This window comes from Pristiophorus japonicus, chromosome 7 (assembly GCF_044704955.1).
Source record: "Pristiophorus japonicus isolate sPriJap1 chromosome 7, sPriJap1.hap1, whole genome shotgun sequence".
NCBI classification, from domain to species: Eukaryota; Metazoa; Chordata; class Chondrichthyes; family Pristiophoridae; genus Pristiophorus; species Pristiophorus japonicus.
The window spans coordinates 45,058,313-45,074,457 of NC_091983.1; the positions used below are offsets into that span (position 1 = coordinate 45,058,313).

At 44.2% G+C, this 16,145-nt stretch overlaps 2 protein-coding genes across 7 annotated transcripts in view; one reads left to right on the forward strand and one right to left on the reverse strand.

Annotated features, from left to right (window-relative positions):
- Window positions 1-9,201, reverse strand: part of sh3yl1 (SH3 and SYLF domain containing 1) — a 318,220-nt gene extending 309,019 nt beyond the window's left edge. For all 3 annotated transcript variants that reach the window (XM_070884930.1, XM_070884929.1, XM_070884928.1), the window contains exon 1: window positions 8,584-9,201. In XM_070884930.1, coding sequence (XP_070741031.1) covers window position 8,584 — 1 coding nt within the window. In that variant the 5' untranslated portion in view covers window positions 8,585-9,201. The remainder of the gene's footprint in view (window positions 1-8,583) is intronic.
- acp1 (acid phosphatase 1) overlaps window positions 8,852-16,145 on the forward strand; it is a 63,228-nt gene continuing 55,934 nt past the window's right edge. For 2 of the 4 annotated variants that reach the window (XM_070884934.1, XM_070884932.1), the window contains exons 1-3: window positions 8,853-8,940; window positions 12,021-12,094; window positions 14,351-14,464. In XM_070884934.1, the coding sequence (XP_070741035.1) occupies window positions 8,901-8,940; window positions 12,021-12,094; window positions 14,351-14,464 (228 nt within the window). In that variant the 5' untranslated portion in view covers window positions 8,853-8,900. Of the gene's footprint in view, window positions 8,941-12,020; window positions 12,095-14,175; window positions 14,290-14,350; window positions 14,465-16,145 lie in introns of all 4 variants that reach the window. The other 2 variants (XM_070884933.1, XM_070884935.1) reach the window with 2 other exon arrangements.

Sequence of the window (16,145 nt, forward strand, 5' to 3'; positions counted from 1 at the left end):
TCCCGAGAACTTCGGGCTGGGCTCGTCCCCCAGCACCAGATTTACAGGTAGGTGGCGTTGGGTCTGGTCGGGGGAGTGGTGTGGAGGGAGGTCGGTTCGGTTCGCTTCGGGTCGGGTCGGAGGGAGGGGGAGGGAGGTCAGGTCGGGGGGAGAGAGGTCAGGTCGGATCCAGTCCGGAGGCAGTGGGGGGAGCGGGTGTCGGGTCCGGGGCAGGGGGGGGGGGGGGGGGGGGAGCGGCAGTTGGCTCCGTTCCGGGGGAGCGGGTGTCGGGTCCGGTCCGGAGGCAGGAAGCGGGAGTCGAGTCAGTTCGGGAGGAAGCAGGAGCTTGCCGTGGGAGGAGCCTTATTCACGCAGCCCCAGTGAGGCCATTCGGCCAGGGCTAGGGGCTGTGTGCTTCGGGCCCCTCCCACACAGTTTCGGGCGCCTGGAGCTACTGCATTTGCGTGCCCACTGTAGCGCGCATGTGCAGAGGTCCCGGCGCTGTTTTCAGCGCAGAGACCTGACTCCGCCCCCTACAGCTCCTGCTGCGCTGCGCCGAGGGCCAGAGGACCTGCAGGGAGGTGGAGAATACGGAAGTTTTTTTTACGCGCACTTTGTGGCGCAAAAAACGGGCGTCCAGGTCGGGACTGCGCCGTTCTAGGCGCGGCTCGAAACTTGGGCCATGGAATCATAGAAAAATACAGCACAGGAGGGCCGTTCTGCCCATCGTGCCTGTGCCGGCTCTTTGGTAGAGCTATCCAACTGTTCCCACTGCCCTGCTCTTTCCCCACAGCCCGCCTTTTATCCCTTCAAGTATTTATCCAATTACGTTTTGAAAGTTACTTTTGAATCTGCTACCTCCACCCTTGCACTACACTCACTGTGCAAAAAATTCATGTCACCTATGGTTATTTTAAGACCTTAAATCTGTGTCCTTTGGTTATCAACTCTTCTGCAACTGGAAACAGTTTCTCCTTATTTACTCTATCAAAACCTTTCATGATTTTGAACACCTCTATCAAATGTCCTCTTAACCTTCTTTGCTCAGAGTACAATCCAGCTTCTCCAGTCTCTCCTCATTCCTGGTACCATTCTAGTAAATCTCCTCTGCACCCTCTCCTTGGCCTTGACATAGTTCCTAAAGTGTGGTGTCCAAAACTAAACACAATACTCCACCTGAGGCCCAAACAATGTTTTATAAAGTTAGCGTACTCTATACCTCCATTAACAAAGCGAAGAATCCCATATTGCTTTAACAGCCTTTTCAACTTGTCCGGTCACCTTCAAAGTTTTGCGTACCGACACCCAGGTCTTTCGGTTGCTGCAACCCCTTTAAAATCATACCATTTAGTTTATATTGCCTCTCTTCATTTTTCCCACCAAAATGTATCACTTCTCAGTGTTAAATTTCATCTGGCAGATGTTTGTCCATTTCACCAGTCTGGCTATGTCCTCCTGAAGTCTGTTACTACCCGACTCGTTGTTTAATACATTTCCGAGTTTTGTATCATCGGCCAAACTTTGAAATTATGCCCTTTGCACCCAAGTCCAGGTCATTAATATACATCAAAAAGGGGAGTGGTCCTAATACTGACTCCTGGAGAACACCACTATATACTTCTCCCAATCTGAAAAAACAACTGTTCATCACTATTCCCTACTTTCTGCCCCTTAGCCAATTTCATATCCGTGCTGCCATTGTATCTTTAATCCCATGCGCTTTAATTTTGCTAACAAGTCTATTATGTGGTACTTTGTCAAACGCCTGTTGAAAGTCGATATACACATCAACCACACTACCCTCATCAAGGCTCTCCATTACGTCAAAGAAGTTAGGGCTGTAAGCACTCTTCAACAATTATTAAACATCAGTCATTACTAATAATTTTACTCCTATCACAATTCAGTGGTAGATTTAAGATTGTGCCCCTTTTCTAGCCTGCTGCAATGGAAATGCATCTTCAACTTTAAAAGGATCTACAATTACTTATACAAATGCAAAATATTGCAAATGCTGGAAATCTGAAATAAAAACAGAAAATGCTAGAAATAATCAGCGGGTTAGGCAGCATTTGTGGTGAGAGAAATTTAGTTAATGGGCTGGATTTTACCAAAATCGACGGGTCTGTGACAGGCGACTGGTCCCGGCCTCGCTGCTGGCTCCAGCCTGCCGTGTAAAATTATTTTCCCCTGAATGGGCTTAAGCCTGCCCAGTGTGTTTGCCAGCCAATTAAAGGAAGCGGGTCAGCTGGTTTCCTTAAAGGGGCCATGCTCAAATTTATTTGGACATTTGTGCTGTCAGTGTTCCACAGCATTGAACTGCTGCAAACACTGACAAGCACTGCACAAAGATGCAAAGATGCACCCGGGCTCTCCCATGGCACCCTCCAGATGCTTATTGAGGGAGTCACAGCACGCAGGTTCTCTTCCCTTCCAATGGGCGGAAGAGACCTCCCCAGGAAACTAACGCAGCCTGGTTACACATTGCACAGGAGACAATCGGGGATGTCATCATGAGGACCAGGCTGCAGTGGCGCAAACCTTTCAATGATCTCAGAAGATCACAAAACATTACTGCAAAGCACACTCAACCTCATCCTATGTCACTCATCACATCCCCATCACTCTGCCTTCCCTACCCTACTCCTGCACATCCTTACTCACACCAACTTACCTTGCACCTCCACCCATCCCTCTCTCTCTACATTAACACTTCCCCATCTCACACTCACCCTCATTCATGTCCAATCATATCAATTGTGTGTAAAGATTGCAGATTTCTGAATCCGTAGTGGAAATGCAGTTTAGAGATGCTAGTGCCTAAGGGAACATTTCTCAAGCAGCTGAGAGCTTGACATTTGAAGCTGTCAACTCATCAACTGAAACAATGGCAATTGACCTCCCGCCTCAACTTCACTGACAAGGTTTAGGTACAGCGGGAAACCGGTGTACAACCTGTCAAAATCAAAAAGCTGGGAAAAAAAGCATTGTTAAGTGGCTGTTATCAAGCCACTAATAATTTCAATTGCCTCTCCCACTACTGTTTGTTGTGTCTGCTCAGCGCTGGCAGACCCGACATTTGGGAAGGGCACGTGGCGGCAGGTCGACAGCAAGGTCCCGACCCGCTGTCAAAAAACCCACTTTCCCAGTCAATTATTTAACTGCGCTGGTTGGCAGCTTACTTTTTCAACCTAGAGAAATCTATTCCTTCACATTAAAAGAACAGTTATCAAAATTAAGACACTCTAAAAAGCCACATCAGCTCAAACAAAAAAAAGTACAACAGAAACCCACTTGCATCAAATCTGCAATCCTGATCCCTGATCCACATCGATAGGTCCTTCATAGCAGAGTTTGCAACATTACTAAATAGATATCTAGAAAATGATATTGGGAGGATAGCATGGAAATGGCAAACTCTACCACCACATTCAAGAATATTCAAAGAATGGATGGCTGAGGATTGAGACAGGTCACTGCAGTGCAAATTCTGTTCACACAATCAAACTAGTAAATGTATCATATACTAAATTAGATATGTGGTGTGCACAGTTCATTCAATACTCATAAGTAATGGCAGTACCTCCTGTAAATGGTGCTCAGATAGGTATTTCCTATATTAAAAAGGTGCCACACTCATCATCATCATAGGCGGCTCCTCGAACGAGGATGACTTGCTTCCACGAGTTCACAGGTATTTCGATGAAGGACCTAATATTCCAGTCCTGAACTCCAATTGGGGTGGAGGATGCCTGTGCGTGAATTTTTTTTTAACATGTGATGACCGTTGCACACCAGCCACCACACGGGCTTGACAGAGCTAGGTCTTGGTCCAATGGCAAGGGGATTAACCAAGACGACTGGAGACCTGCCCTGCTGTACGGAGCTAGTGCACACACATATCGCAGTGTGGGCTGGCCCGTGCTGCCCTGGGCCCTTGCCTCTTCTGGGCACCGTACCCTCATCTGTCGCACCTCCGCCACGATCTCTCGCCGCTCATCCGCCCCGACCTTCCCACTCCTCTGTACCTGGGCCCTGCCGATGTTCTTGCCCACACTCCAAAACGGCGACCAGGGTTTTGATGACGTCACCCAGTCGCCCATTTCAAAATCGGCGCACACTTGGAGCAGCTCGCGCTGGAGGTTGAAGTGGTACGCCGCTCCAGTTCTTTTATAGCCCGACCTGCGGAGCTGTTCTCTCGCAGGTCGGGGAGCCACACTATGTGACATGTAATAGCTGTTATTTTATGGTTATGCAGAGATTGTACACCAGGTTCCAACAAATTGCTCAAAATAGTTTTTGAAAATTTGTTTCAACTGTTTTTTGTTCCCCTTAGTAACTGAAGTTAGTATCCAAAATAAGCTTTCAAAACAAAATTCTAAAAAAATACATATTTCACAATACCATGATAGTGCAATGGATAAATATCATTTGTGACTTACATGCCTCAACCTCTTCCAAAGCTTGAAAGACTTAGTGTCTTCTAAACGCCTGGGATTGGGTTTAATATTTTAGTCCAGAGCTGCAGCTCGGAGCTGAAATTAGACTGCAATCTGAGCATGTGCAGTGTACTAAATTTCTCAGGATACATCATTTACCTCAAGGCATTTTATGACCAGGAGCTTTTCTTCAAATATTTTTGAAAAATAAAGGGGACAAATTTTTAAAGCTGGAATGTTTTTTTTTTAAAAACGAGGGAGAGAGAAAAAAAGTGTTCTGATTACACAGCTCCGCTGGGCAAGCCAGACACGAGGCTCCCAAAGCAAGAGCTCTACTCGGAACTCCTTCACGGCAAGCGAGCCAAAGGTAGGCAGAGGAAACGTTACAAAGACACCCTCAAAGCCTCCCTGATAAAGTGCAAAATCCCCACCGACATCTGGGAGTCCCTGGCCAAAGACCGCCCTAAGTGAAGGAAGTGCATCCGGGAGGGCTCTGAGCACTTGGGAGTCTCATCGCCGAGAGCATGCAGAAATGAAGCGCAGGCAGCGGAAAGAGCGTGTGACAAACCTGTCCCACCCATCCTTTCCTTCAACGACTATCTGTCCCACCTGTGACAGGGACTGTGGTTTTCGTATTGGACTGTAGTCACCTGAGAGCTCATTTTTAGAGTGGAAGTAAGTCTTCCTCGCTTCCGAGGGACGGCCTAGGATGATGATGTAGCTTGTGTTTTGTGTTCTATGAACTTTAAAAAGTGAGAAATAGGGAGGAAAGGTAGTGGAGAGGGAGAGACAAGTTGACAGGCAGGCATATAGACAGAAACAATTTCTGATTCTTTTTTTTTTTAATTTGAATTTTGAAAGCAAAGAAAACCTCTGCGGGAAGCAGATAGGAAGGAGTAGGAGGGGATAAGGAGGAGAGAAACTGATTGAGAACGAGGGATCCCTGGCACATCAGCACCCACCCAAGGGGAAGCAAACGCAAGTGGATAGAGGGTTAAGGATGAGATGAGTGACAGTTCATCAAGGGGGAGAGGAGGATACGGAAGTTGAATGGGTCAAAAAAGGAAGATGCAAGGGTAGAGATGGGGTGAGAAGTGGTTGGAAGGGTCATAGGAAGTGGGAAGGCGAAGGGGTAGAGGAAAGCATCATCATCATCATCATACACAGTTCCTCAGAATTGAGGAAGACTTGCTTCCACTCTAAAAGGGAGTTCTCAGGTGACTGTACAGTCCAATGCAGGAATTACGGTCACAGGTGGGGCAGACAATGGTTGAAGGAAAGGATGAGTGGGGAGTCTGGTTTGCTGCATGCTCCTTCCGCTGTCTGCGTTTGGTTTCTGCATGCTCTTGGCGACGAGACTCGAGGTGCTCAGCCGCCCTCCCGGATGCTCTTCCTCCAATTTGGGAGCTCTTGGACCAGGGATTCCCAGGTGCCAGTGGGGATGTTGTACTTTATCAGGGAGGCTTTGAGGGTGTCTTTGAAAGGTTCTCTCTGCCATCCGGGGCCCGCTTGCCATGTCGGAGCTCCGAGTAGAGCACTTGCTTTGAGAGTCTCATGTCAAGCATGCAGACAATGTGGCCCGTCCAACGGAGCTGGTTAAGCGTGGTTAGTGCTTCAATGCTGGGGATGTTGGCCTGAGCAAGAACACTGACATTGGTGCATCTGTCCTCCCAGTGGATTTGCATGATCTTGCGGAGGCAGCGTTGGTAGTACTTCCCCAGCGCTTCGAGATGTCTGCTGTATATAGTCCATACCTCTGAGCCATATAGGAGGGTGGGTATCACTACTGCCCTGCAGACCATAAGCTACAAGGAAAGCACAAGATGGGGAGAGCCCATGGGAAGAGAGTTGCTGATGACTACATTTTCCCCATAACCTCCACTTCACACGTAGCCTTCACAACACACTACGCCATACCATCCACCACTTCCCACCCGAAATGGAAAAGAAAAGTAACATTTATAATGGAACTACATAAAAACAAGGACAGAATGTATGACTTTAAAATGAGAACTGAATTACGTCAGAAAGTGCATTTTGGTCCAATTATCTCTAAACTCTAACCCCGCTCCACCTGAAAAGAAATTAACATAGTCAATCAGGTGTTAAGTGTCACATGCATTTCATGGAAAATCCTAGTTATTCTAATTTACACTTCCTGTTTTAGACTCTGCGTGTCTCAGTAGGATTCTTCAAATCTAATTGGTTAAGGATACACACCGTTGCTTGGCCTGCTCACAGAGGTTCCAGATGCCCTGTAGGATGGGCCATGCTATTTTAATTTTCTGATAAACTGCAAGATCCAGTGCAAAAGCAAGCAAAAGGTCCGGACAAGTGTAAGTTCAATGAATGGCAAGCGCTGTTCGCTTGCCACGGTTTTGTATCAGTTTTTACTAACGATGATGGAAGCAAGAATCTAGGGATCACAGAATCATAGAAATTTACAGCACAAAAGGAGACCCCCACCAGCTCCCCTCTAAGCCTTCTACCAAATACTTTAAATTTATGGTTATTGCCCTCTCTGCTAAGGGCTACCAGAGGAGGGAGCAATTTTTTTTTTTTTAAAGATATACTAATCCTGAAACAAACATCAGCAGAACTCAAAGTGGATAAGTCACTAAGGCTGAATGGCACCCCAAGGTGTTTAAGTCGCAAGGGAGATAGCAGAGGCTCAGATTTTCCAATCCTGCTTAAAGATGCAAACTGTGTCAGGGGACTGGAGAATCGCCATTACAACAGATCGGTTTGAGAAGGGAATGATAAACCACACAACTACAGACCAGTTAGTCCAACATGAATTGTAAATAAAATCCAGATTTAGAATCCACATAATCTTAGAATTCATAATTCAAGATCAGATTATTGAGCATTTAGAGATACGCAAGATAATCAAAGAGAGACAGCATGGATTTTTCAAGGCAAGCTGTCTTTGAAATAAAATTGATTGTACGGAAAGAAGAAATGCAATAGACGTAGTAGTATTTATGGATTTTCAAAAGACATTTGATAAGATGTCCAAATGATGCTTGTTATAACATTTCAGGCATATGGTGCAGAGGAAATGTAGCAACATGGACAGAAAGTTGGTTAATAGACAGAACAATGGATTAGCATTGGATTGGAAGACTCTAGGGGCCAGTCCCAAGTCCACATTGAGATGATTTAAACTTGATCATGAATGTTGCTGAGAACAGAAAAGGAAACTGTAAAAGACTTCAGCAGGACATAGACAGAAACTTGCATTTATATAGTGCCTTTCACGACCACTGGGCATCTCAAAGCAATTTGCAGCCAATGAAGTAATTTTGAAGTGTAGTCACTGTTGTAACGTGGGAATTGCAGAAGCCAATTTGCATACAGCAAGCTCCCACCCACAAACAGCAATGTGATAATGACCAGATAATTTGTTTTTGCTTTGTTGATTGAGGCCAGGACACTCCCTTAGCACTGCACTGGAGTGTCAGCCTAGATTGATGTACTCAAGTCCTTGGAGTGGGACTTGAACTCACAATCTTCTGACTCAAGCATTGCACTACCCACAGAGAGAGTGCAGAGGAAATTTACTAGGATGGCACCAGGGATAAAAGACGTCACATATGTGGAGAGACTCGAGAAACTGGGGTTGTTCTCTTTACAGCAGAGAAAGTGAAAGGGAGATTTGATTGAGGTGTTCAAAATCATGAAGGTTTTTGATGAATAAATAAGGAAAAACTGTTAAGTGGTAGAAGAGTCAGTAACCAGTTTAAGGTAATTAGCAATAGAGGTGACATGAGGGGGGAAAAAAACACAATGAGTTGTGCTCTGGAATGCACTGCCGAAAAGGATGGAGGAAGTAGATTCTAAAATAACTTTCAAAAGGGAATTGGATAAATACTAGAAACAGAATAATTGGGTGGACTATAGGGAAATAAGGAGAGTAGGAATAATTGGTTAGCTCTTTTAAAAGAGCTGGCATAGCCATATTATCCAAATGGCCTCCTTCTTTGCTGTATAATTCTATGATTCCATGAAGTGAATTCACAGTATTTCATCTTTCAATGTCAACTGTGCCCAAAATATAACTCAACATACCTGTTGCACCACAAAAACTACATTTGAGAAAAGCCACAAAAAGTGTTTCTCCAAAAATGTATATCAAACTAATAATAAAATGAAAAAAACTTACTTTTTTAATAAAAACTGATCCTCTAAATCCTTTAAATTCGGCCTATCAGAATCTCAGCCCAGCCAAAGCATAACTTCCTCCTCCTGAGCTTTACCTGAACTACCACACCTGTCACTGGGTGCTCCATGGACCTCTGCTTAGCTGTCCGTGGACTTGCCGAAAAATTAGGCACTGCGAGATCTGCAAGCGGCTAATTTTTAACACATTCCCCTCTGTTTGAAAAATTAGACTGCAATCTGCATTAATGAATTAATGAGCGTCGAGGGAGGGCGGGTTGATCAGGCAGCGACGCGGCGCTCGGGCGCAGAGCCGGAAAGATGGCGGCCGGGCAGAAGTCGGTTCTCTTCGTCTGTTTGGGTAAATGGCTTGCTGTCTCCCGCCACACCCGCCCGCTGTCTCAACGCTTCCTGGCGCGGTTAGCGAAATCAGCTAGCCGGCGGGCGGTGTGTTGGATCCCGGTCTCTGTCGCGGCGCGGGCGGCGGCGCTGCTGCTGAGCGCGCAATCGGCCCCCTCCTCCGCCATGACAAGGCCACATTGTCCGGCCAGCCGGCCCCTACTGCCCCCGCGCCTCACTCCTCTCGCGGTTAATTCAACGGCCTTTAAATTTAAACCGCTAACGTCTCGGCGTGCGCGCGTGTGGTGGTGGTGGCGCGCGGGGGGCGGGGGATCCCTCGCTCCTGCCCGCTTTAAACAGCGTCACTCCCAGCAACTGCTCCACTTGGGCTCTGTGATTGTCACTCCTTTCATTCCTCGAACGAAAGCGCAGAACGAGGCCATTCGGCCCATCGTGCCTGTGCCGGCTCTCTGAAAGAGCTAACCAATTAGTCCCACTCCCTTGCTCTTTTACACAATCTTGCATTTATATAGCATCTTTCACCACCACCAGACGTCTCCAAGCGCGTTACAGCCAATTAAGTACTTTTAGAACTGTAATCACTGTTGTAATGTGGGAAACGCGGCAGCCAATTTGCGCACAGCAAGCTCCCACAAACAGCAATGTGATAATGACCATATAATCTGTTTTTTTGTTATGTTGATTGAGGGATAAAGTGGCCAAGATACCAGGGATAACTCCCCTGCCCTTTGAAATAGTGCCACAGGATCTTTTACGTCCAGCTGAGAGGGCAGATGGTGCCTTGATTTAACATCTCATCCGAAAGACGACACCTCCGATATTTCAACACTCCCTCAGTACTGTACTGGAGTGTCAGCCTAGACTTGCGTGTTCAAGAGTGGGACTTGAACGCACAACCTTCTGACTCCGAGACGAGAGTGCTACCCACTGAGCTGACATGGCTTTGCCCATAGCCCTGCAAATTCATCATTTTTAAGTATTGATCCAATTCCCATTTGAAAGCCCCAGATCTGGCCTCTTGTGCACCCCTGAATTTAATCGCTCCACCATTGATTGACACCTGTGCCTTCAGAGATCCTAAGCTCTGGAATTCCGTTCCTAAACCCCACTACCTCTCTTTCTTCATTTAAGACGCTCCTTAAATCTTCCTTCTTTGACCAAGCTTTTGGTCATCTGCCCTAATAACTCTCTGTGGCTGTCAAATTTTGTTTTATATGGTGATGTGAAATGCCTTGGGATGACTTACTATGTTAAAGGTACTATATAAATGTAAGTTGTTGAAAGTTATTATGGAATCTGTATCCACCATCCTTTCAGGCAATGCATTCCAGATTGTAACAACTTGCTGCATCAAAAAATTCTTCTGGTTCTTTTGCCTTGAATCTGTCTCCTCTGGTTACCGACCCTCCTGTCATACAGACCAGTGATGGTTCAATTTGTGAAAAATATATTTTTCCTTCTGCTGCAATAAGATGACTGGCATATGAAGAACATTTTAGATCCAAGAAAGACAAATTAGAATATTTTCTTAATGGAAAGCGACTTTGAACTGGAGGAGCAAAGGGATTTAGGTGTCCATGTGCATTCATTGTTAAAAGCTCTTGCATGGGTACAAAAAGTAATCAAAAGGCCTAATTGAAAATGAGCCTTTATCTCAAAGAGACTGGAATACAAATGTGAGGAATTAATACTTTAGTTGTATAAGGGCTTGGTCTGACCCCATCTGGAGTACTGTATTCAGTTTTAGGCATTGCACCTCAGGAAATATATACCTGTATTGGCATTGGGAAGGGGTGCAGTACAGATTAACCATGATGATTCCAGTGCTTAAAGGGTTAAATTATGAGGGCAGATTGCTAAATATGGCTTGTGTTCCCTTGAGTTTAGAAGGTTGAAGAGTGATCTAATTGAGATATTGAAAGTGACAAAAGGGATTCAATAGGGTAGATGCAGAGAAACTATTTGTTCTGATGGAGAATTCAGAACAATCTTAAAATTAGAGCTAGACCATTTAGAAATGAAATAAGAAAGTATTTTTTCACAGATTAGTGGAAAACTGGAAATTTCTCTCGCCAAAGACTGGATAATGGGTCAACTGAAATTTTATGAGATTGATATTTTTGTTAGGTAAGGGTATCAAGGGATATCGATCAAAGGCGAGTAAATAGATTAAAGGTGGTGATCAGCTATGATCTGATTTATTGGCAGGAACAGGTTTGAGGAGTTAAATGACATACTCCTGTTCCTATGACCTGTCACCTGATGGAGTAGATGATAAAAGTACAAACATTGGTATAATTTCTCGTCCAGTCAGTCTAGTCTGCAACACCTGAATATAGATTGGGACGTAAGGCACTATTGGCTTTGTCTGAGGTACACATTGGAGGCAGTGTTGGACCTCGTCGTTGATGCCTACTCTTGCTGATAGTAGGCTCCCAAGGCATGGAAAATGGTCCGCTGTGTGGCGGGGTCATGTTGGTGGAGGACATTTGTATCAGGGATGTTTAGTGTAAGGCCCATGCTTTCGTACGTCTCGGTGAAGATGTTGACGATGGTTTGCAACTTGAGTCTCGTTGCCGAGAGCATGCAGAAACCAAGCGCAGACAGCGGAAGGAGCATGCGGCAAATCAGACTCCCCACCCATCCTTACCTCCAACCACTGTCTATCCCATCTGTGACAAAGACTAATTCCCGTATTGGACTGTTCAGTCACCTGAGAACTCAATCTTAGAGTGGAAGTAAGTTTTCCTCGATTTTGATAAGCACTGCCCATGATGATGATGTCTGAGGTAAACCTATGCTGAGGAAACAAGATGCTAATGTTAGCTCTTTAATAATACAGTAGTTCTTCATACTACTTGGTGTAAGTGGAACTATTTTATATGTCTGATAGTGATTCTGTCTGTGCAAGAGCTAAAAGTAAGAGTTTACTTTTACATACAGATCATGAATCTATTTTGGTCCTGTCAAGCACAGGGATTTCATATACTTAAAACTATGCTATACTTGCTAGCAAAATATAAAATTTGAGAACACACTGTTGATAAGACACATATTTTAAATTCTCTTTCTTTTTTTAAGGCAACATTTGTCGATCTCCAATTGCTGAAGCCACCTTCAGGAAACTGGCAACAGACCAGGGAGTGGTAAACAAAGTAAGTCCTACTAGCTTTTTCAATAAAATCTTTCACTTATTTAATTTCTAAATAAATAATTCGTCAGAAGTGGGAAAAATCCAGAGCATAAGTCAGCTGTGTCACTAATTGTGCTTGATACCATTTCCCCGCTGTCACCCTTGTGCTGAATCTGCTGTAGTGGATTTCTTAGCAGTGACTGGATACATTGGTAACCTGACAGGATTTCTAATTTGGTGCCATACAGGCAAATGATGTATGGTCTCAAGCTTGCACATAACTTTCATATTCATGCTGGGCATAGTGCAGTGAAAATTGTTACATGAAAAGCAACTTTTCATTCAACAATTATGTACTTTGCATAACATGTACTTGTAAATCACAATAATAGAAAAGGTCTATTTTTCTGATTGTTTTCCAAGAGCATTATCTTACATAGAATCTGTAGCACCGACACAGGCCATTCAGCCCAAGTGGTCTATGCCGCTGTTTATACTCCACACAAGACTCCTCTCACTCTTAATTACTTCTTTCCACCCTGTCCCACTATTCCTTGATTCCATTCTTTCTCATCTTTGTATCATGCCTTCCCTTAAATGTGTTATCTGATTCAACCATTTTATGTTGCAGTTAGTGCTACATCCTTGCCATTCTCTTTGTAAATAAATTCCTCCTAATTTATTTTCTTGATCCATTGGCGGCTATCTTATATTTATGCCCACTTGCTCTGAACTCGCCTACAAGTGGAAACAGTTTCTCCACATCCATCCTATCAAACACCGTCATAATTTTAAAGACTTCTCTTGGGTCTCTTTAGTTTTTTTTCAGAGAAAAGAGCTGCAACTTGCTCAATCTTTCATCATAGTTCCATCCTCTCAATTCTGCTAACATCCTTGTAAATCTTTTCTGCACTTACTCCAGTGCTTTAAGATTCTTTTTGTAGTATGGCGATCAGAACTGTGCACAGCACTCTGGTCTAACCAAGGCTTTCTATAAATGTAACATTACCTCTGCTTTTGGACACTATTCTTCTAGAAATAAACCCCAAGGACTTTGTTTGCATTCTTTATGGCTATACCAAACCTGTTGCTAGTTTTAGCGAGTTATGTATCCGTTGCTGCACCCCCCCACCTTCCATTTGGTTTCAACTGTACATTTTGACACCATGCCTCCAATTCCTGAGACCACATCATTTATGTATGTGGTAAACCGTGGTCAGAGGACAGATCTCTGCAGGACACCACTTCCTAATTTCTGCCAGTCCAGTAAGCTTCCCTTAACACCTACACTCTTTTCTGTTTTATAGCCATCTTTCAATCCATTCTGTTACCTGTCACCTGACTCCACATGCCCTAAACTTTACCAAGTGTCTCTTACAAGGCACCTTCTCAAAGTTCATGTATAATCACATGCACTGCACTGCCCTTATCTACTCTTTCCGTTTCTATTGAAAAGAATTCAACAAGGTCTTGCAAAGCTCTCTTTTTCTCTTTCGCTGTCCAGTTGACAAATGACCATTTATTTTGTGTTGCATCTTGTATCTTTATTTTGTTGTCGTGTTTTTGCATTGAGTGAATACCACAAAATGTTTCCTTGTATTGCCCATTTTTAAGTTTTACAGAGGTAGTCTTGATACATTTTCACTCAGTATTTTGTGTTTCTAAAGGTGGAACATATTTATTTTAAAAGCAACAAAATCATAGATTAAGTTTTGTGCTTCTTAAACACATGCTTTGACACAGTAATGTTGAAACAACATCAAATCACATTTTCATATTTTTTTGATGGGAGGAATACATGTCACAAGCTGGTATGAGCAAAGTTTGCAATGGCACTATTACTATTATATTTCAAATGATTTTAAATGCAAGTCCAATATAATGGTGCCATTATTCTGGCAACCGCTGCATTAGAATGAAAATTGCATGATTCGGACTTCCATCCAGCTCCAGTGTTATAGTTATATTGAAGTTTGGTTCTAGCAAAGTTGGGAGTTAATACCACTTTAAAATCTTTATAATGTGGCATTAATATAATTGATAGCATAAGCTTTTACTGACTGCATGGGGAAACAAACAGCATGGCACTTGTATTTCTTCCAGTGGAAAATAGACAGTGCAGCAACATCAACGTATGAAATAGGGAATCCTGCTGACCAACGGGGCCAGAGGTGTCTGATGAATCATGGCATTACCACGAATCATATTGCCAGGCAGGTACTGTATCCCAATTTTTATTTGTTTTATTGTTGGCCATCTATTTTCTTTCTTATTGCAGTGGATGATAGACAGTGCTGGTGTAATTGACATCAATGTTGGGAACTCCCCAGACTCAAGGGCTCTAAGCTGTTTAAGACAGCAAGGCACTGAGACAACACATAAGGCACGACAGGTAGACCAACCAGCCTTTTTAACTTATGAAATGTCTGTTTTCAAATAAATGTTCATTATTAATTAATGTTAATTGTAACATTGGATATTTAATATCATTTCTAATGCACATTACTCTTTAGATAATCGGTAAATGTGCTGAAAAAATTAGCATTGCATAATGCTGGTTGATTTGTATTACAGTGTCAGTCGTGGCTCAGCAGGTAGACCCTTGTCCCTGAGTCAGAAGGTTGTGAGCTGCACTCCAGATACTTAAATGCAAAAATCTAAGCAGACACTTCCAGTGCAGTACTGAAGGAGTGCTGCACTGTCGGAGATGCTGTCTTTTGGGTTCAACCGAAGTCTCATCTGCTCACTCAGGTGGGTGTAAAAGATCCCATGGCACTATGTTGAAGAAGAGCAGGGGTGCTAGCCCTGATGTCCTGGCCAATATTTATCCCTCAATCAACATCATTAAAACAGACTCTCTGGTCATTATCACACTGCTTTTTTGGGGTAGCTTGTTGAATGCAAATGACTGTTGTGTTTCCTACATTACAACAGTGACTACACTTCAAAAGTACTTCAATGGTTGTAAAGCGTTTTGGTACATCCTGAAATCATGAAAGGCGCTATAGAAATGCAAGACCTTCCTTTTATGGGTTAAGGAGAGATTTCACAGACTTATTTTAAGAAAAGTTTTATCTTTGGTTACTCTTCTTCATCGGGATATTAAATGAATTGAATCCATGAGAGGCAAATTGTGGAAATAAAAAGAAAAACTAGTTTCCAGCATTCACAATATGTCCAGAATAAATACTAAAAATGCTGGAAGTACACTGCAGTTGTCAGTAATGTTCCCTTTAAAAGGTCCTACGCACCCAGTGAGCCAGCTTTTAAATTGAAAAAACCCCGCATGTGTGGAAATTTGAGCCCCCAAAAAATTACGGGGAACATTGGTTGGCAGTATCTGAAGGCTCGTATCTGAAACGTTAACACAAATATTTTCCAAAGGAGGTGCACTCCATAGCATTAACCTGCAATTTTCTTTCCAATACTGGCTGGCTCTGCTGTGTACTTGCAGCATTTTCTGTTATAGGGCAACTTATAGAAGTTTGCTCAATTTTGGAGAAGTGGGTGTAAAGAGTCAAATGTCCTTTTCCTGTTTCATATGTTGTGTTTAGATTGGAAAAATTACCAGCTAGATTACTGTTTTCTATTGCAGACACTACATGGTAGTTTTATAAGCGCAGGTGCATTCTGTGCTGCAGAATATAAAACTACTGGTGCAGTGTCGAAAATCCAGAGTTCCGGAATGTTCCGGACTCCGGACCGATCGGTGGCATACGGAATCCGTAAAATGTTCTGGAATCGGACCCGCCGACCTCTGGGTCCCGCCGCTGCCCTACCTCGAGCCTCGCCTCACCACCCCGCGCCTCGCCCCATACGCCGCAGCTGCCCTTACCTGGGAGCCTCCTCCCCGGCCCGCCCGAACACCACCTCCGTGACGGGGCCCGCCCGAACAGCTCCAAGGCGGCGGGGCCCGCCCGGACACCTTCACCGCAGCGGGGCCTCACCCAAGCACCTCATCGACGAGGCCAGCTGCCCGAACAGCTCCTCAACGGGGACCCCCCTTTCTGACGTTCCGAAATCCGGAAATACCCGAACCTGGCCTCTGGTGTTTTCGGATTCGTGACGTCAGA